Genomic DNA, 21946 nt, shown 5'->3' on the forward strand with positions numbered 1-21946 from the left:
CGTCATTTGGGACATTGGACTGATGTTGCTTGAAAAAGGAAGGCGTGGCGTGGTAAAAGTGATAGTAGGCGGGGTTAGCTTTTCATGCCTGAGTAGGCTATTGTAGGTTTGATATAGACCGAGTTGTGCTTTCATAGTGAGCCAGTGAGTAGGCTAGTGTAGGTTTGACACAGACCGTTAAGCTTTCAATGTCATAGTGAGCCAGTGAGTAGTTGTGACACCTGTTGTTTTGGAAAGGAAACATTGTTTGTTATAATATTCGAAGGAAACATCCAAGGTTAGTGGCTCTTGATTGTGCACTTTTTTGAAAACTATGTTGATGAATTTCGGCAGGATGGTTTAGTGTAGGATAATATATGACGTTTGATAGTGAATAATTGCATGACACCGAATCATTCATCGTTATGGTTCAGTGTTTTTATTCTGTTCTAGCATATATATATATTTCTATGTCAAATTGTATGTTAACTTTTAATGTTTTCTTCAGTAGACCTAGATGTTAACTGGGTGAATAAGTAGCATGAACATTATTAGAATCGTAAACTCTAACTTTTTTCCTATACCCACAATGTGACTGTCTATTGCCAAGAGATGTGCCATTCCTTTCGTGTTAGTAGCCTAAGGGGTTCTTTCGTGTTACAGTAATGCGCTCCTTTGCGTTGTAGCTACTACGCGCAGTTGAGGTGGTCTGGCCCTAATAAAGCTTCTCGCTGTGTTGTGAATTGTAAGAATAGGAAACACAACGAAAACACAGTGCTCAGATAGCCTAGGGGGAACAACGGGTTTGGTCGTGGAAGTTATTTTCTTTGGAAAGGAAACACGAGGATTTTAAGTAGGCATATGCACTTACTGTACCACAACACCCTGCAGCCACTACTAAGGGCCCGTCCCATTTCTCCCCTCTTAAAACTTCCACTTGGTTTTGATTGCCCTCAACATTAAAGCCCCCTCGACAAGGGAACTGGAGGTGAAGATCTTTCCCTATGAATTGGGACACCACTAAATGCAAATTAGCGTAGCGAACGTGCTCACCTACGTCACGCGCAGCGCCGACGTGTCTACCGGTAGTAGCCTGCTACTATTTTCCTTCAGGAACATGCCCATTCCAGCGGTCGTTGTTGTGTGGGCTGTGCTGGTTTATCTACGTCTAGTTAATCAACAAAGATATTCGTGTTCATGTGAACGCCAGAACACCCACCTTAAATATTGACGAAACTACCCAGATCAGATAGGCTATATAACGTTATTTGATGGGCAGACTCTCTCAAAGCACTCAGCAGATATCATGAACATCGTCAGATAGCTTCGTGAGATATTTTCTAACATTAGTGTTCAAAACTCAACAGTCCATCAGATGTGCATCCAGCTAACATATTCCAACATATTCCGAAATTTTAATATGCTTATTTGCGAAAATATATGAACAATTTGGCCGGCGGTATCCAGGGTAATTTCATCTCCCACTTCGTTTTAAGCCTGCATCGGTCCTGGCTATGTTTTCAGTGTTGCCAACTATTTAAAATAGAAAGTAGCTAAAGCCAGCTCAAAAAGTCGCTAAATGTCGTTAGATGACGTCACATACTAATTTGCATATCAATTACGTCACCACGTCGTGTACCCCCCCCCCCCCCCCAAAAAAAAAAAAAAACGGTGATGGCCCTTTAACTCCCTTTTACACCTGTTTGCTTTTGTCCTACTCAAATAGTCAACTTTAAATATATTTCATTTACTATACTTGTATATTAATTGAGACACTTTACACTTCTGTACACTATCTCGTCATAGCCTACACCAGGATGGGCATCAAGTGGCTGAAAAGCAGTCCAACCTATTCCCAACTGCTCCATCTGCTTTGCACTGCTTGAAGTCTGATTATAACTTCACCATAGGCTACACACAATTTAACCTTACTGGCTATATTTTGGATATATTTAGGCTTAATGTCACTAGGACAGACCAACAGATTTTTTCCCCCTCAGCCGACAGTCTGTCCTGCATTGACAACACTGAGGCTACATAGCCTAAACGAATGCTATATTTTCCTAACCTGTATGTTCGATTTTGAACTGCTTGTGAATGAAGTTGTAGCCTAGGCCAGTATTTCTCAAAGTGTGGTCCGCAAGCTATCCCAATTGGTCCGCGAGCAGATGTTGTTAAAAATAATTGTTTGCAATATTGAACCAACTTGTATGTAAATCCAAAGTTCTGCAATACTGCCTATGCAAGCTATGCCAATTTAAATCATATGAATCCTCTGACACAATAAGCAAGGTGCAAAGACAATAAGCAAGGTGGTTCAGTGAGTAGGCCTATTGTGTCTATTAGCTAGGTGGTCCGTGAGGTTTTTTTCTAATGGTTAAGTGGTCCTTGGTCTGTAAAAGTTTGAGAAACACTGGCCTAGGCTACTTTCTTTTGTTCAGTGTGTTTGTTGAACGATGCTGGCAGCGTGTCCTTGTTTCCCTGTCATCATGTCATTGCTCTCGTCTCGTTGATTCTGGTTGTAATCTCACCCGAAGTTGCGGCCATAGTTGCGGCACCTTCCAATAACATTGTCTGAGCTGTTAGATCTATAGGCTAGAATATCTACTTCCGTGTAATAACATGGGCTGATACTACAGGCCAGTCATTACTTTTATAATCATGGGGCAACGCTTCGGGCGAACTCGATGTAATTCACAAATGAAACAGGCATGAGACTTAAACACAGCACGAACTCACTGCTCACACAGAAGAGTAAAAAGGGACGCTAAGTTGGCAACACTGTATGTGTTGGGTCCCCTTGCTCCCTAAAGTAATGGGACACCCCCTACACGTGCACGCGCAAAAACGAGGGTTAGGGCAAAAATCTAGGGGTAGGGGAGGTATTGGGACGGGCCCTTAGTCTTACAGATCAGCATTGGTGATAATCTTGTCTTCCCTAAATATATGGCTATGCCACCATTCATGAAGCAGACCAGCCTGTATCACACAACATGCAATTTATTTTAAAATGCATTAGTGCAAGCTCCATAGTCTGGCCAATATATTGTATTGTATTAGGCTACCATTAAATACATTCTCACATTCGATTGACTCATGAGTGGTTATGGTAGGCTATTTAGCACATTTGTCCAAATTAAGCGACATACAAATAACAAAAGTTAAATTTAACAATAAACACTTTAAAAAGTTGGTATAGACTGAATTAAGGAGAATAGCAATAATAAGCAACAAAGTCAATTCAATTAATAGCCTAATGAAAATAAATAAATACTAATATACAAACGCAGGGCTGCCAACCTTGGAGTGAGATTTTGTGGGGCCAACCAAAATTTTGCTGCGTACATTTTTGTTTGGCTCATTCAGCATTATACCGTACAGTAAAAAAAACGTACATCAGTGGTTCTCAGGTGTAGGGACCAGGCATGGACGGATTATGAGCTTTCGGGCCCCTGGGCCCAGATGTACAGCGGGGAAAATAAGTATTGAACACGTCAACATTTTTTTCAGTAAGTATACTTCCAGTGTGGCTATTCACATGAAATTTTCTCCAGACATTAGTATTAACTTAGATAATCCACACATGTTAAAAAATCCAAACATTAATGTCCATAAGTAGAGTTATGAGTAAAAAAGTGGAATGCCACAGGTAAAAAGTATTGAACACGCCTACTGAAATTTCTTAAATACTTTGTGAAAAAGCCATTATTTGTAATGAGAGCTTCAACGCATTTCCTGTATGACTAAACTAATCAGTTGCAGTATTCAGGTGTGATTTTGGCCCATTTTTTTAAACAGATAGTCTTTTGATATTGAAGATTCCAGGGGTCCCACTTGTAAATCCTGATCTTTAGGTAACCTCCAAAATTGTTCAATTGGATTAAAGTCAGGGCCTTGATTTCCTTTCTCTGAAACCAATTGAGAGTTTCCTTTGCTGAATGCTTTGGATCATTGTCCTGCTGGAAGGTCTAGCCACGTCTCATACTCATCGTCCTGGTGGATGGCAAGATTCTCCTAGGAAAAATCGCTCTGTGAAACTGTGTGAAGTCTGCCAGTACTATGAGATAAAAAAAAACAGCCCCACACCTTGATGCCTCCACCTCCAAACCTCACTGTTAGTATGGTATTTTTAGGGTGATGCAGTGTCATTTCTCCTCCAAATATGGTGTGTAGTATGACAAAAAGTTAACATTTTCTTTCACCTGACCAGAATACATTCTCTCAGTATTTAATAGGCTTGTCCAAATGTTGTGTAGCAAACTTTTCGACATGTTTTTCTTCAGTAATAGAGTCATGCGGGGTGAGCGTGCATAGAGGCCATGGCGGTGGAGTGCATTACCTATGATTTTCTCTGTAACAATTGAACCTGCTGCCTCCAAGTCTTTCTGGAGCTTTCTCCAAGTGGTCCTTGGCTCTTAGGCTACACTTCTGACTATTCTTCTGACTTCCTGGTCAGAAATCTTGTGAGGAGATCCTGTGCATGGCCGATTGATGATGCAGTGATGTTCCTTCCACTTGCAGATAATGGCTCCAATACTGCTTACTGGATGATTCTTACAGTAAGTTTTGAAATGCATCTGTAACCAGTTCCACTGATATGTTTTGCAACAGTAATGTTGCAAAGGTCTTGGAAGAGCTCTTTGCTTTTACCCATTATGAAATGTTTATTGTGTGACACCTTGCACTCTAAACCCGAACTAGTTGCCATTACTAGAAAATTGTGTGGAAACCGATTGCCTTAAACCATTCTAGTTTTTACAAAACATAAAACTAAACAGGTTTAGTTGGGTCAACTAATAACCTTATGTTGATGCTGTAGACAAATTAAGCTTACATTAGTAGTCTTTACTCAAAATCTTTAGTTCACTTAAATTATTGTTTCAGAAGTTGCAGTTGTATAAAATAACTATAGGTTAAAATGAATGTTAAAAATCTCATTAAAATATAAGTTCTGTAGATATTGTTGTTTTATTTTAAGATTTGGCTACTGTATTAGCCTAATTTAATTGTTTTATTAAAAGTTGAAGAGAAATTCATCACAATGTATAGGAATGCCTTTTATTATTGATACAACATGAACAAACAACATTCAAACTCATAAATATTCCACATCCACTGCATCTTGAAGATGAATAACCTATAAAAAAAGAACATAAGAAAACAAACTTTTAGTTCATGTTCATTTACTCAGTTGAAATAAAAATCACTGCTATCATGCAACAAATGGGTAATGACATTAGTAATGAGTGAATGGGCATCGGCTAACATTAGCCAAAAGCTAACCAACATGTGCTGCTATTGTTAGCTAAAACCGTCTATAGACAGAAACACCAATTTCGATGATTAAGTCTGAATTAAACTAAGTAGCACCAAGACAATTATATTTACACGAAAACATATGTGATATTGTTATAATCTGCCATACACACCCATTGGAATGCTAAGGTAGCTACCATGAGCTAACTGTCCGAAAGACTATCTACTAGCATGCTAACAACGAAGCTAACTTTACCTTAGTTTTCTCAGGTTGTAAGTTAATCATGTAAACAAACAATTAGCTAACTACCTGTCAAACTGAACATAATTTTGGGTTATTTCATCAGAATTTTCATTTTTCACCAAGTTCATCAGAAAGTTCACCCACCATTAAATGTAGCCTAGATTTGTCACAGCAGCAAAACGCATGGAGTCAATTCATGTCTGGTGTGGACTGAGGAGAAGCAGGAGGAAAGGTTGATGGGCAGAATTTTTATTAGACCCCTCCTCTGCCTTGCAAAAACATAAAATGTATTGTTGTCTCTGCTTATCATGATCAGTGCACATATTTCACTTAAATAGTACAATCAACTCATTTCTTTTAGTTATGGCATAGGGTTTTCACAAAACACACAAACATCTTCCTATATTAATTTGCACAGATATGAGGGATAATTACTATCTAACTGTGTATAGATTCCAGCTCGTTCCTGGCCATTCCTTGCCTTTGTGCACTGCTTTTTCTTAGCGTGTTCAATACTTTTTCCCTGTGCCATTCCACTTTTTTGCTCATAACTGTGTAAAACATAAATGTGTGGATTACCTACGTTAATACTAATATCTGGTGAAAATTTCATGCAAATAGCCTCACTGGAAGTATACTTACTGAAAACATTTTTGATGTGTTCAATACTTATTTTCCCCGCTGTATTAAGGGCTCCCCACTAATTGTCGCATATGTGGAAGGGGGGTTTGGGGGTACTCCCCCAGAATTTTTTTAATTTGTTTAATGGGATTTTCCTGTATTCTGGTGCATTTTGGGGATGGGCAATACAAAATTAAATCAGATTCATAGCCTACATCCTGATGTGTTGATATTGAGACAATGATTCCATGCAAAGGCTTGGGCTTCAGGGCCCCCTGACACCTTGGGCCCCTGGGTCTGGGCCCGGAAGGCCCGTGCAGTAATCCATCCCTGGGACCAGTGTCCCAGAGTTATATGAACATTGGTATCAAAGGGATCTAGCCTACTACTGGGACCATGGGCGTCGGAGGCATTGTGAAAGTGGGTGGGACATTTCAGCGGGGGGTATGGGGGTCCTCCCCCAGAAATTTTTTTTTGGACTAGATGCAATTTCCTGAATTCTGGTACATTTTAACAGGTTATTTAGATACTTCTATATAACAAAATAAAGCCAGCCTACGAAATTTAATGCATAATTTAAAAATAACTCAATAGGCTACTTGGCTACGCAATAAGGTTTCCATTACAGCACCGCGGACGTTCAATGAACGCATGAAAGCGGATGGTTTGTTTGAAATCCCGACACTCTTTCAACTACATGGAACGTAATAGTGACCATCAAATACCTCCTCAGATTTCAGTGCCCATCAGTCCCAACATTTAACAATATAATCAAACAGTCCAAAAGTAAATTAAATATCAAACTAAACCGAAAATGTCATGCTTTTGAAGGCCTACCAGTATGCCGCTCCAAGAAACGCATGTCTCAAAATAAAACTCGCATAAGAAATAAAGGGCTGTCTCGAATACAATCCTGCCCCTTAAGGCCTGTACTTTGTCTTAAGACCCCGGCCATAATTTGAGGATTTACAGTATCTAAGTAGACAAACTGGCTTCAGATATCCAACAGAGTGAATAGAGATTGTGCAGTCTTAGCTGTGGTTAGTGACGTGATGCTGTTAATGGGGAGTTTTACATAGCCTAGCGTAAACCTATAGGTTATTATTTATTTGGCGTACCTATAAGGCTTTTTACCTTATCAAAAGTGAGGGGGACAACTGATCTCTTCAACACTGCGGGGGATTTGGCACTTGTAACTGTGTGTGTGACAGAAGTGGAATGGGAAAATGCGTGTAACAAAAAAAAAAAAAAAGTTTATGAGCGATTTACGCGCAAATGGGAGAATCCAATGAAAATGACAATGAAGCACTAAACAGATGCTGAAAACAGCACTGGTATTTCGCACGGCAAAAGTGTGTGTGGGGGGGTCCAAACTAACAATTTTAAAAAGTGGGTGGGTGTTTTGTAAGAATTTAAGAAATGTTTGTATATTTTAACTTTTAAATGCATCAATCAGGTACACTTTCAAAATAAATTCAGAGGTCAGACTTGCTTATTTTTATGGAAATATTTGTGCTGTAGCCTAAGCTATTTTGCACTTCAGAATTATAACCATGCACACACAGGTGGAATAGTTATGGTGATACAATAAGTTCACAACCACAAAAACATATGCTACATTTCACAGTTCAGAAATCTGTGTACATTTCAGCACTCCATGAAATTATGCAGAAGTGGTCACCTGTGCTATTCAGCTAGTTTATTTAAGACAATATATTGGTCATTGTAATGGCCATAGCCTACATGCTATTCCTTTTTCAGGATGTACCAATATCTGCATGATGTGGATGTTTGCATATGGCTTATGTCAGGCTTTATATCAATATGTGTGTCTCTTTATTTGATTTTCTTCATATTTTTGCATTAATGTCACTAGGAAGCATGCCAATATAAATATATTCATTTATCTGTAATGGGATTGGCTGGAACCTGACAATATAAGAACCATGATAGTGGGATAATCTATGGCTGAGCAATTTACAAAAATGTATGTAGGCCTACTGACAAATAGTTTACATTAGAATACATTATAATTTCGCCCCAATGAGGCTATGTAGAAATGTGTTGCAATTTCAAAACCGGATTACTCAGGAACCACTTATTGCACAGATATCCTCGTATTCGGTAGGTTTGCTGTTTATTGTGAAATAGGGGTTTCCACGTGTTGTGTGAAGGGTTAGTGAAATATTAAACCGAGAGTAATGGGTAAATGCAAATATGATTAGCCTAAATTGCACGTCGGTTCAATGTTAATTCTATAGGTTTAGTTTAGTTGAACCTCATCTGCCAGGTATTTGACCTACCAGGTTGACACTTCAGCGTGAAAAATACTCAATAATACTCAATAATACTCAAAGCATACCTGAAGCCGGGGAAATGCGGGGGGGATGCGCCTGGGATGGCTTCTGAAGTAGCATCGCAAATGAGAGAAAATTTAGAAAATTCCACAGACAGGGGGTGCTCTTCAACCCTCTCACCGTCTCTGAAAGCATAACCGTGGCTCAACAGGTAGATCTATAGATAGGCTAAACTCATTTTTCAGGCATCTGACCGACCTGACACTTCAGCGTGAGAAATCGGGGGTGTGGCGTGTGAAACTAATCAAATGCGTATGTCTCACGGCCAATGCGTGAGAGTTGGCACCTATGGTTTTAAACGCTTAATAAACGAAGTGCATGTTAAACAGTCTTTATACCACGTCTTGAAAGACCCAAAACTATCAAAGGAACGGAGAGCAGTAGGCAACGCACCACTTAGGAAAAGAGACGTGAATTTGACCTAGCGTTTACGGCTGGTCGATACAACAGACGCTCGTTAGAAGACCGTGGGCAGTTGGGGATATATATCTTGATCATCTTGTTCTATAGGCAAAGATGAGAGATTTAAATTTAATTCTGGCCACTATAGGGTGCAAGTGGAGGAGAGGAGTTACATGTACATGTGTCCTCTTTGGCTGATTGAAGAGTATACAGCGGGGAAAATAAGTACTGAACACGTGAACATTTTTTTCACTAGGCCTACGCATACTTCCAGTGAGGCTATTCGCATGACATTAGTATTAACTTAGGTAATCCAGACATATAAAAAAAGCCAAACATTAATGTCCATAAGTTGAGTTATGAGTAAAAAAGTGGAATGGCGTAGGAAAAAGTATTGAACACGCTAAAGCAGTACACAAAGACAAGGAATGGCAAGAAACAAGCTAGAATCTAGTTAGAGAGCTATTATCCCTCCTATCTGTGCAAATTGATATAAGTTGGTACATATTGATGGGCTATAAAAAGATGTTGCATTACCAAGGTGTCACACAAGAAACAGTTCATGATGGGTATAAAAGCAAAGAGCCCTCCTAAGATCTTTGCAACCTTATTGTTGCAAACAATGTTAGAGATGCATTTCAAAACTTCAGAATCATCCAGTAAGCAGTATTGGAGCCATTTTCTGCAAATGGAAGGAACATCACTGCATCATCAACTGGCCATGCACAGGATGTCCTCGCAAGATTTTTGACCAGGAATTCAGAAGGACAGGCAGAAGAGTAGCCCAAGAGCCAAGGACCACTCGGAGAAAGCTCCAAAAAGACTTGGAGGCAGGAGGAATGTTACAGAAACAATCGGTAATGCACTCCACTACCATGGCCCCTATGCACGTTCACCCTGCATGACTCTATTACTGAAAAAAATCATGTCAAAGCGCATTGGAAGTTTGCTACACAACATTTGGACAACCCTATGAAATACTGAGAGAATGTATTCTGGTCAGGCAAGAGCAAACTTGAACTTTTTGGATGTCATACTGCACACCATATTTTGAGGAGAAATGGCACTGTGCAACACCCTAAAAATATCATACTAACAGTGAGGTGGAGGTATCATGGTGTGGGGCTGTTTTTCATTTCATGGTACTGGCAGACTTCATACAGTTGAAGGAATGATGAATGGAGTCATTTTGGTCTGGGAGATGAGGGTGACCAGGATAATGAGGATGAGACATGGCTAGACCTTCCAGCAGGACAATGATCCAAAGCATTCAGCAAAGGAAACTCTCAGTTGGTTTCAGAGAAAGGAAATCAAGGCCCTGACATAAATCCAACTGAACAATTTTGGAAGTTAACTAAAAATCAGGATTCACAAGAGGGACCCTTGGAATCTTCAATATTAAATGACTATCTGTTTAAAAGAATGGGCCAAAATCACACCTGAATACTGTAACTTATTCCGTCGTACAGGAAATGCCTTGAAGCTGTCAGTACAAACAAAGGCTTTTCTATAAAGTATTTAAGAAATTTCAGTAGATGTGTTCAATACTTTTTTCCTGTGTCATTCCGCTTTATTACACATAACTCTACTTATGGACTTTAATGTTTGGATTTTTTAATATGGGTGGATTATCTGAGTTAATACTAATGTAAAAAAAATGTTGATGTGTTCAATACTTATTTTCCCCGCTGTATAGTATAGTCCAGTGTTTTTCAACCACTGTGCCGTGAGAGATCATCAGGTGTGCCGCAGAAAATTACCCAAATGTCACTCACTGGTCCAGAAAAGCAACTGTTGCATCAAAGAATTTATAACCACATGCTCTCATTGATTGTATGATTGCACTATTTGTGGTATGCAGGCATTGTACAACGGGGGCCCCATATCCAGTTCATAACAACAATTAAATTAGATATAGTCACCTACAAATGAAACAGAGGGCGCTTGTTTTATTGAGCAGGTCTTGCATAGAAGCCATATCTGTGTATTATTTAAAATTGTAGGCTATGGTATGTTTATTTTTTCTTCACACAGGATGTTAGTGTGCCGTGGGACATTTTAAGTGTCAAAAGTGTGCCGTGGCACAAAAAAGGTTGAAAAACACTGGTATAGTCATATGTAGGCTATTCTAGTGCATGTGGTAGCCTACAAATGGACTTGCCGGATTAAGAAGGGTTCCATTGAATAACTAATCTACTGTATATTTTCACTTTCTTTCAGAGCTTTTCCATAAATCATGATTACCAGTCTTTTACTGACTTCCTTTCTCATCCAGGCAGCTGAAGGAATGCAAAATGGTAAGCTGTCACTTGTCAGTCACTGACTGAAAATGGATAGGCCACACTATGCATTTTGACTCTCAGGACTTTTTGTGGTGGTTCTCTTGAAAATGAATAAATTCTAGATACACTGTAAAACTCTGAAATCCACACAGTACCTAATACTTATTTTCAAATCTAACCCTGAAACAACACATTCACTGACTTCTTCTTACCAGTACCACAGCTTCAAGATGTACGTGGTGACATAAGTACTAACGGGATTGATGTATCCTGGACGGATGAGCCCTCTTTTGTCAGCCAGCAAGAAAATGTTATTTATGATATTGAAGTCTACTACCCTGAACAGACAGAACCTGTGTACAGAGTAAGTTGATGTACAGTATATGCCATTGACTTTAATGTTAATGGGCTCTGTGCAATTAGTTTGAAATGTTCATTCTATGGTTATATAGATTGAGCACTCTTGGAGATTCTTATAAAGCGTTTCCTCAGCTAATGGCATAATTGGACTCACTCCCTTAGGAGTCTATTGAGAGAAGATCGAATATTTCTCATCATTGGCACTGGACATCTCCCCTACCACTCCAGTGTCTCCGACATTCAGTGAGACTTCGACACCACAATGCCAGTGAGTGGACAGATCGTAAATATGTCACAGGTCAGTGCAGGTCTTATCTCATTATGATTAGGCCACAAATGATGTGTCTTACTGATGTGTGACTTAAATGAAACTCTTTGAACAACCGCTGCCCAAATCTGTTGATGCCCAGTGTTGATCAGAAGTTTGTAGGAAAGCACATGTCATCATTTTTGCTCCTCTCATTACTCTTCTTCCCTAGGTTCAGATCCTGATTATTCGAAATTACCAGTAATTTACCCACGAGACAACATTGAAACCGCTGTCCTGGCTGACAGCCAGAAAAAATTCTGTTGCATCACTCCTAATGGAACCACACTAAAAGATTTTACATATGATGACCGACCAATGAAATCTATTCGTGTAGGGCAGACCTACATTGTTGATTTGTTGATGGAAGCCACTGACACTGGGGGTTCTATTCTATATTGTGAAGTGAATAGGAACTACAATGCAGGATCCACTGTCTACGTTGGCTGTAAGATATTTCTTTTTTCTTTGTGAATGCATTGTTTATTACTGTTACTAGACTTATTAGCCTGCAGATTACTCAACATACATATTTTCAAATATCCACTGGAACAGGAAACTACTCTGTTAGATGTGGCACATCCATAGATGCCGGAGCTAGTTTGTTTGTTTTTAACCAAGGCATAAATGTTAGTGAAACATTGGGTTTATGTATATTGTGTTCTTACAGATTCTCCGGAAGTTCACAACTTTACATGCGAGACAAGAAACCTCCGTCATCTAGAGTGTTCTTGGACACAGGGTAGAGATAAAAACCTAAGAGGAGTTCGGGGTACCGAATATACTCTTAATGAAAGGTATTACTGCGATCATGCTACTGCAGATCGTTCACTCCACAAGAAGTGTTCCATAGAAATATTTCCAAACCAGGGGGAGGTGGCATGGACACTGACAGCAGAAAATAAAATCAACAAAACAAGTTTCACTTATACAGCTGACCCCAGACACAGAGGTAAAGACCACTGTTTACATAATCCACCACATGCATGTGTAGGCCTAACTGTTCTGTACTGTTGTCAGAAATAGAAAATGGGTTTGTCACAGCTCTGAACTGTTCTGATTGGTTGCAGTGTACTTGCGGGCTCCTCAACGTCTAGAAGCCTTAAATGTAAACTCCAGAAATGCTAGTATTCAGTGGGACTGGCCTGATGCCAACCTGATGTTATTATCAATGCGATGTCAAGTACGAATAATGTGGTCCAACAAAACAGAAGATGGGGTGAGTGGCATTTCCAGTTTTCTGCTCCAATACACATGGTAGCTACATGAATATAACTGCACATCATTTTGGGAGACAGCCCAACGGACTGGCCATCGCTGTGGGTGGTTCATGTTCTGTCCTGTCCCTTTTTTCCTGTGCAGAGAGAAGACGACACTGGAGTGGGCCTGATCTCCATGACCCTACGTGAGCTTCACCCGTACACTACCTATTCCGTCCAGGTGCGATGCGCATCCAACGAGCACTTCTGGAAGTGGGGGGACTGGAGCGAAAAAATCACATTTGAAACCAAAGAGGACAGTGAGTATGACTGACCAAGGGTAGTTCAGATGGTCCCAATTAAAACACATTTACTTCACTTCAAGGGCTTAAACACTGTTTTTTTTCCCAAACCCATTGGTTTTCCATTTAGTTCCTCAGGCTGTAGATGTCTGGATGACAGTCGACAGCAACAACAGGAGTCTTGTGGTGTGGAAGGTTTGTTTTCAAACATTTGCCTATACAGTACTTTATTAGCTTTACCGGGCCACAGTCCTAGTAGCCATTTATACTCCACCTTTGTGGTCATTTTTCTCACAGAAGCTAGTGTCTGAGCAGAGCCATGGAAAGTTGATGAAGTATCAACTGTCGTGGAATGGCTCAGTCCCTCTGAGGTTGGAGCCAACACAACACTGTTACAGCATGAGCACTGACCGTGTGAAGAGGATCACCATCACAGCCATGAACAGTGTTGGCTACTCACAACCTTCAACCATCATCAGCCCATCACAAGCACGAGGTGAGAACTGGAAAGCCGAATTGAAGATGATCTGATTTTGTTAGAGGCATGTTTCAAGGACTTTGTTTTTCATTGCGGCAGAGTACAATACACAAAATAAAGCAAAAGAGACATTTGTGATGACTTAATCTGTGTGTGAACAAAATTGGTCAGCAGTAAATGGGTAATCCATGAAGAGTTGACTTGTTGAATCTTTTTAAAGTACCCCTATCCCAGTCAGTTGGGGTTAGTGTCCTCACAAGACAGCCGCTGTGGTGACCAGTTCAGCTTCCTCCACCCCTCCCTCCCCCTCACTAATATATTTTGTATTCATTATCTTGGAAAGATTTGGAGACAACACGTGTTAATGGCGGTAATGGTGGTGTGGAGTTGGCCTGGGCCCCGGTGCCTGGGGCCAGTTGTGGGTATGTGGTGGACTGGTACCCTGTGGGCAGCCAGGACAAGTGTGACATCCAGTGGATAAAGATACCAGCTGGCCGTACGAATACTACAATCAATTCAGGTACAGCATACCATTATCTAAGAATAGCATTTGTATGTATAAAGTAGCTGTAAACATATGTTATTATGAGGTATATATGAAGTTTATTTATAAGATATCGTCTGCCATATATTAAGTGGTGTGTTGCCGGTTCGAGCCCCGACCAGTGGGCCGTGGCTGAAGTGCCCTTGAGCAAGGCACCTAACCCCTCACTGCTCCCCGAGCGCCGCCGTTGAAGCAGGCAGCTCACTGCGCCGGGATTAGTGTGTGCTTCACCTCACTGTGTGTTCACTGTGTGCTGTTTGTGTTTCACTAATTCACCGATTGGGTTAAATGCAGAGACCAAATTTCCCTTACGGGATCAAAAAAAGTATATATACTTATACTTATTACATTCTGTGAAGCATGATTTTCACAGTTGACTGATGGAAATTTAAAAACATCTATCTATAAATTACAGGAATGTCTGTCGATCTTTGTGTATGTTTGTGTGTGCCATGTGTCTTGCTACGAGCATGAGTAAGTGCAGTTTGACATTGTTTGGAGAAGAAATGCAAAAGATATCGCTAAATAAATGTATATAAATGTAAATAAATGTATAAATGTAAATAAATGTATTGGTAAAAGAAGCACACATTGGCTTTCACCACTCACTAGGCTACTGTAGCCACTCCCCCTCTCATTCACACAAGACTGTAGGCTACCAGAGAAGATAAGCGGGGCTTTGGCAGAACTGAATCCGTGGGTAAAAAGATAAGCGAGTGCAAGATGTGTGGGTGATTATCATGTCTGATCTCAACAGTAAAGACCTCCTGAATGCAGTTTGCTTGCATAAAATTGTGCTGCAGATTTTGCAACAACACGCCAACAAACATGAATGCTGGCTATTCAAAACAATGTCAAAAATTATGTGCAATAAACTGACACTTCCAATAGTCCTGGCTACTTTGGACTGTCTTTAGACTTTAAATAAAGAGAGTTTGACCCATATCTAAAGAGAGTTTGACCCATATTGTCTGAAATGCTGTTGTCTTCTAGGGCTTAAAGATGGCGTGCGATACACATTTTCTCTGTATGCCTGTACCTCAGATGCCCCAAAGCTCCTGCAGAGATGGAAGGGTTATGGCCGAGAGCTGGGTTAGTAGTCATTCTTCCTGATTCAAAAAAAAAAAATAGCATGTTTTTATATAGATAAAAGCAATTTTAGAACATATTTTTGTAACTTACTCTACTTTAAATAAATTACACATTAAATACCATGTTTGGTAATACTAGTAATATGACATAATATGTCATCCATTTAAATATGAATAACTTAAATAATGTAAATATAATGATGAAGAATACGTTCTAAATGGCCTTAATGTTTGCTTTTAAGGGGTAGCTTAATTAAGGAGGTAGATTAATGCCTCACATTCATTTTGGGGTGCAGTGTCTTGCTCAAGGACACTCGACAGGGTCAGGAGGAGACAAGCTCGAACCAGCATTCTTAATGCTGGAGGACAAGAGCTGTATAAATCCAGTCCATTTACCATCCATTTATTAGTTAAGAATGGACAACACAATGGACAACACAATGGACAACTTAATTTGCATTCAGAACAACTAACACTGTTATCATTTGCATTTCGCAGCCCCAGACCAGGCTCCAGGCAATTTCCAGGGTAAACAGGATGGTATGGATGTAGTCCTCACCTGGAACGAGATACCCTTGGAGCACCGGAGAGGGTTTATTCAGCGATATGAGATCAAATATACCCTCAGTTCCCTGGGACAATATAAGACAGGTATTAACTAAATTTGTAATTTAAAAAAATCAAAAGTAAGTTAATCTTTTTTTCTGCATGTGTCTGTTAAAATAGTTTATTGATTAAATAAAAACCATCGTCAGCAATGACTGTTTCGGTTTATTTTTTATTCAGAGACTGTTTTAGGCAGTGAGGATGGGATGCAGAAGAGAATTCACCACCTCCGTGCTGAGACCTATGAGTTCTCGATACATGCTGTCACATCTGGAGGCAAAAGTAGCAAACCAGCAACAACTAGAGTCACGCTTACCTCACAGGGTAGGTACAGTATGCTCAGAAACTGCCATCTCACAATGATTTAAATGTCTCTGGAGCCTTCTGTATGCTTGGACGGATTATGAACTTTTGGGCCCCTGGGCCCAGATGTATTAAGGGCCCCCCACTAATTGTCACTTATGTGCGAGGGGGTGTTTGGGGGTCCTTCCCCAGAAATTTTTTAATTTGTTTGATGTGATTTCCTGTATTCTGGTCCATTTTGGGGATGGCCAATACTAAATTCAATCATATTCATAGCCTACATGCTGATGTGTTGATATTGAGGCAATGATTCCATGCAAAGGCTTGGGCTTCAGGGCCCCCTGACTCCTTGGGCCCCTGGGCCTGGGCCCAGTAGGCCCGTGCAGTAATCCATCCCTGTCTGTATGTTATATTAAACATACATACCTGGCCCTTGTACTGTACCAGTACTTTGAAGCAGAAAATAGTTATCCCTGCCTTTGTACAGATACTTGACATTATGCCATATACTGATATTACATTTGTTTTTCTATGCTAAATCTATTCTCTCTCAGTTTCTCAGATCATTGTATACAGCATCGTATCACTAGCAGGTGCCATCGCATTGCTCCTACTATTCACCTTTCTGTGCTACCAGAAAAGGACCTGGTAAGGGAATGATCATGTACAAATACCCAGCAACAAAAAGTTCCACAACTCAAACTGTACCGGTTTAAGGCACAGAGTGTGCAATTCTAATCCAATGTGTATTTTGTGAAATTCAAATCATTGTTCCTCAAGATCTTTTAGCTGTGGATTTAGTGTGTGTGTTCGAAAGAAATCACGTTCAAATAGGTATTTGAACACAGTCCTGGCTTTGTTGGGGGAAAAGCAATAACTCGTATTGAACCATGGACAGCCCAATCAGTGCACTGCCTCAGGTGCCTAGAAGTCAGAGTAATATGATAGGGGAATGAGCTCAAATATCATTGACTTTCATCAGAACCCTTCTTTTAATGAAGGGTTCTTCAAGAATGGCTCCTTATAGTACAATTCCTCACAATGTCCTGGCAAGCATTCCAAATTTACTTTCTGCTTCATTTGTGGTAAATGTCCACATACTGGTTAGAACTAATGCCCTCCTTGTTTTGTGGGACCCCTCACATCTAAGCATTATTTGGGATCATTGGGTTTACAGACATGACGTTACTTACACCAACCAAATAAGCTATATTGTGGGTTTAATCCTTCAAATACCTTTTGTGATATGACCTTGTCTTTATCAGTCATTAATTCTGTGGAACTTTCTCATATTATTAATTCTGATTGTGTATTCTCATTTTTCATGTACATTTGCTTCACTCTTAAAAGGCTGAAGGATAAGGTGTACCCAGAGATTCCAACCCCTCGATTTGTTGGTGGTTTGGACGGAAAGGTCAGTAGACCCAAAAGCATATTCACACACCTTCATAATTGAAAGCAGATACACGGTGATCAGGCATACCGATTCAGTGGATAAATGATTGTGTCCTCCTTTCTGCAGGGATTTGGATCGTTTGAGTTACCTGCGGAGCGTGTGGAACATCTGGATGCTTCTCCCATACTATTCAGTGATGTCAACCAGAAGGTCACAAACAACGTTACGCACAATGTCTTCTTCCCACTGTACAGGAATATCACAGACTCACAACCGTCAGATCCAGCAGACTGTAAATTCCACCCCAGCATGGAGATCCCTATTACTGAGATAAACAACCCCACCTACAAGCCGCTGGTGTCTGTAAGTGAGGCAGGGGAAGCCGCTCCAGTGACCACAAAGGAGGTCACCATGCCAGGATACAAACCCCAGCTGCCCGGAGAATCCTCTCTGCTGCCATTACGGTCAGCATCCTCTTGCCGGGCTTTGGGAGATGCCTGCCAGGGTGGTCTATTGGAGAGCGAAGACTATATTTCAGTTGGCTTAGTAGGAAGCCCTACCTCAGTCAGCTCTTCACAGCCCTTGCTTGGAGATTCATATACATTTGGACAGCATGCCTAGCTAGGTTACAGTGTCAGAAGATGATGCTAAGTTATGGATGCAGAAAACTCATGTAGTGCACAGCAGCACCTACCTTTGAATCTGACTCTCAAATGGTTTGACATGAGCATAACATAATAACTGGACTATAAGTTGCATCAGATGTTCAGACACTGTCCTGTTTGGTGTTATCACACTAGCTGTTGTGAGCAGTTTCTCCATGTGCTTGTGTTGCAACACCCAAAGTCACAGCACTGAATGTTCTAGAATATGGTTTGTTTGTGTGTATGTGTGTGTGTGTGTGTGTGTGTATGTAATTGGGGAACTGAACTGAAAATGTAATTTGGAACTTGTTATTTGTATTTTTTTTTTGTTCTATTGAGCCACTGAAGGACAATGTTGGGAATTCATTTTTTAGAGGTACAAATGTGTTATGGCTAGCTCTAGCATGGCATGGTCATATATTAAGAGATGTCAACGTTTGTCTTTTTTCTTGGGACACCAGAACACTGGGACACATGCAACTAGGCTGATAATGAGATTAAGCTTTTGGTCCCTGATCAAAAGGAGCACAATCATGTCACACAGGCATACACTGGAACACACACATGCTGGAACACACACACCTGAACCTGTCACACACATTCACACCTTCACACACACCCCTCACACACACTGGTGGTGCAGAACCCTGTCAAAGTGTTGTTTAGCAAGCTTGAGCAAGACACGGTACCCCAATCCTCTCTTAGTGCAAGTGGATTTACTTGCATGGCGTATGAGTGTGTGTGAATGGGTGAATGTGAGGCATTAAGTTGTAAAGCATCTTGAGTGCTTGGAGAAGTACACAAACACACATACTGTACAGTTTCAGGAGTAGGGAATGAAGTAGAGGATGTTGAAGAATTGAGATGTTGACATTGAAATGTATTCTCTCTCTCTCACACACACACATACACACACACAGAGAGAAAGAACGCAAAAATCCTAATTAGTACGACACAGCTCCCTGACCTAACACTACAAACCCCCAAATGCTCACTCGGGGTATTGCCCAATTGACTGTATATCTGAACAACAACAAAAAAAGGACTAAATAGATAGATAGATAGATAGATACTTTATTGATCCCCAAGGGGAAATTCAAGTGAAATGTGAATGATATATCCAACTATGAAGATACACAGAAGCACTAGTAATCTAACCTTGGTCCTTCACCACCAATTAGTATCCACTGTGTAAAACACATTCATCCCAAGTGCGGTCTTCTGTTTCATCACACACATCCATTTCAAGACCATGCCTGTTCTAGGCAGGGTGCATTTCAAGCATTGTGTCTTGCCCACCCAAACAAAGTCAAGAAGTCAAAGTTTTTTTTTTGGTTTGTTTTATTCAGTGTGCAGTCTCAAACCCAGCTTGGATGTAGATGAGTTGGTGTGGAGTGCAATGGTAGCTAGCTGGTGCATAGCTGTGCAGTAGGCTTATGTATGTGTGCTATTAGGAAAATTCTGCCCATTTTTCACATAGATCTCAGTCGCTGAGTGCTGTCGGTACGAGAAAACTCCACGTGTGTAGCACTATAGCTGCCTGGCTGCTTTAGCTGTTGGCAAGGATGTGCAAAATACATCAAAATATAAATATCAAATACCCTAATGTTAAGTGTATCAAAATAAACTACAAAATGCATAGCCACACCATGTGTCAAAATAAAACACTGAAAGTACAAAAAATATTATTTAAAAGGAGCATGATATCACTTTGCAAACCTTCCATATCTTTCAATTTAATCTATTCCTTCATCAGTAGGCCTACACTCACTCTGTTAAGTGGTGTTTGAGAGCAACAGCTTTTCTCTGCCTAAGAGAGAATGCCATTACCTGCCAACAGTCAACAGGTCAATATGCTGTCTTGCCTGTTACATCTCAAAGCCTAAATGCTGTATCAGAGATGCACTCAAAAAGTCACAACTGAACTTGTCAAGCGGTACAAAGTGTATGTCAATGCATGCCCATATTGAGCAATGTTGTAGGACAACCACATAACCGGTTCCATGTATTCTGATCGGATGATTAAAGTTATCAATATTATGATATTCAACAAGTATAATTATATGAATTTTTCATTGTGTTACTTTAAGCGATACATGAGGCATCCACATAACCGGTTCCATAAGAAACTGATTATTTCTGTGTTTGTGTTTGTACATTTTTATCCAATTTGACCGCTTTGCTATGTTGCCCACCCAAAATGTATACCAGCCCACCCAAATGTAGTAGGCTAAAACCAGCCCTGCTGTTAATGCATGTGTTATCCACTCATTGTATCTGAAATCTGCCTCTAAATCCACTTCGACTACCTTGTAAATAAACATTAACTAAAATTTAACCTGAATCTATTTTGTTAAGATTAAAATACACACACACTTTTTTTTACAAACACATTCAATACACATAACATATTTCAACTAGAAAATGCAATTCCAGGGAATTACCATTGCATGTAAATGCAAAAAAGCTGTGTATAACATTATATTACTTACAGTATGATTATTCAGATTACACAGTCTTACAGTATTCTTGAAAACCACTTACTTGTTTAGATGTTAGCTTAGAGTATATGACAGTCAGTAAAAATAAATGGTCAATTCAATATTGATCAACATTCTTTGTTTTAATACAGTACTGCAGAAACAGCAGAGTGATACTCAGAACACACTAATGAACACTTAACAACCAATGCAAGCTTCAAGTCAAAAAAATCAAAGTTGTTGAAACCAATTTGAAAGTTAACCAATAATGATATGGGAGAAAACAGATGTCTACTGAATTTGCATTCTTACAGAACTTGAATGGTCATATACTGAAGAATAAAAGAGTCAGCTCTTCGGATGATCAGTTTTAGACAGAACTTAGTTAGAATCTTAATTTTCACACAGCACAGCTCAGGTCTAAAAACAGAGGTCTAACAGCATAACTAAATTTCACAGATGTTACAGCACAGGTATGATGAATGGTTGACAAATATGATTCACAGGTATACAAGTTCCAACAATAGTTCTCAGAATGTCTCAGTGTAGATCTCAGAAACGTCTCAGTATGGTTAAATGGTATGTGCACAGATATGTTGAGATGTGGTCACATGTTTGTAAGAATGTATGTTAGTAGGTATGTTGCTAGCAACATTGTCAGAGATGTATGGTTGACAGGTGTGCACAGACAGGCACACACACAATGTAAATGGTCATCACCACTGGTCTGGAACCTAAAAGACAAAAGCAAGCAAGTTTAACAGCTATACCAAAACAATACAAGGAATGTCTGCAATTGTACAATTGTTCAATACAGTTCACAAATATGAAAAATACATAGAACGATTGTCCGTTACAAGAGCTTTGTAGGAGTCTTTGAATGAGGTCAGACGGTTCAGCGGTTTCAGTCGCATTAAACGTTGAATTTGGTCGGAAGAAGAATAATTATAAGAAGAACAGCGATAATAGACCATTGCATTTACATGCAATGCAATGACATAAATACACTATCACCAACAGTGAAAGGTACTGTATAAAAACATTGAGAAGTTCCATTTATTTTCTGCAGACAAGTGATGCATTGTGATGCCGTAT

General features: G+C 39.9%; 1 protein-coding gene across 6 annotated transcripts; it reads left to right on the top strand.

Annotated features, from left to right (window-relative positions):
• Positions 1-147: 147 nt before the first annotated feature.
• Positions 148-20430, top strand: LOC143122727 (leukemia inhibitory factor receptor-like). Of its 6 annotated transcripts, none has more exons than XM_076283542.1 (18): positions 155-277; positions 4436-4538; positions 11080-11156; positions 11357-11505; positions 11664-11799; positions 11981-12256; positions 12479-12760; positions 12879-13027; positions 13171-13327; positions 13440-13504; positions 13607-13805; positions 14131-14307; positions 15325-15423; positions 15921-16073; positions 16209-16352; positions 16886-16979; positions 17682-17745; positions 17854-20430. In XM_076283542.1, the coding sequence occupies exons 3-18, from the start codon at positions 11096-11098 to the stop codon at positions 18346-18348; spliced, it is 2700 nt and encodes an 899-aa protein (XP_076139657.1). In that variant the 5' UTR covers positions 155-277; positions 4436-4538; positions 11080-11095; the 3' UTR covers positions 18349-20430. The 6 variants fall into 6 exon arrangements, with proteins under 6 accessions (XP_076139656.1, XP_076139659.1, XP_076139662.1 ...); XM_076283543.1 differs by lacking the exon at positions 4436-4538 and adding an exon at positions 9510-9716; XM_076283541.1 differs by lacking the exon at positions 4436-4538 and having other exon boundaries at positions 148-277.
• Positions 20431-21946: the final 1516 nt, after the last annotated feature.

The sequence above is a fragment of the Alosa pseudoharengus genome, unplaced genomic scaffold (genome assembly GCF_046254945.1).
Source record: "Alosa pseudoharengus isolate Yale_2024_CS ecotype anadromous, Long Island Sound unplaced genomic scaffold, YU_APseudo_1.1 YU_APseudo_1.1_scf_14, whole genome shotgun sequence".
NCBI classification, from domain to species: domain Eukaryota; kingdom Metazoa; phylum Chordata; class Actinopteri; order Clupeiformes; family Clupeidae; genus Alosa; species Alosa pseudoharengus.

Coding starts and splice junctions, on each gene's coding strand:
- LOC143122727 (XM_076283541.1), top strand. CDS start 11,096: ATGATTACCAGTCTTTTACTGACTTCCTTTCTCATCCAGGCAGCTGAA. Junction 13,806..14,130: donor CAGCCCATCACAAGCACGAG/GTGAGAACTGGA, acceptor TATCTTGGAAAG/ATTTGGAGACAACACGTGTT. Junction 16,980..17,681: donor TGCTACCAGAAAAGGACCTG/GTAAGGGAATGA, acceptor CACTCTTAAAAG/GCTGAAGGATAAGGTGTACC.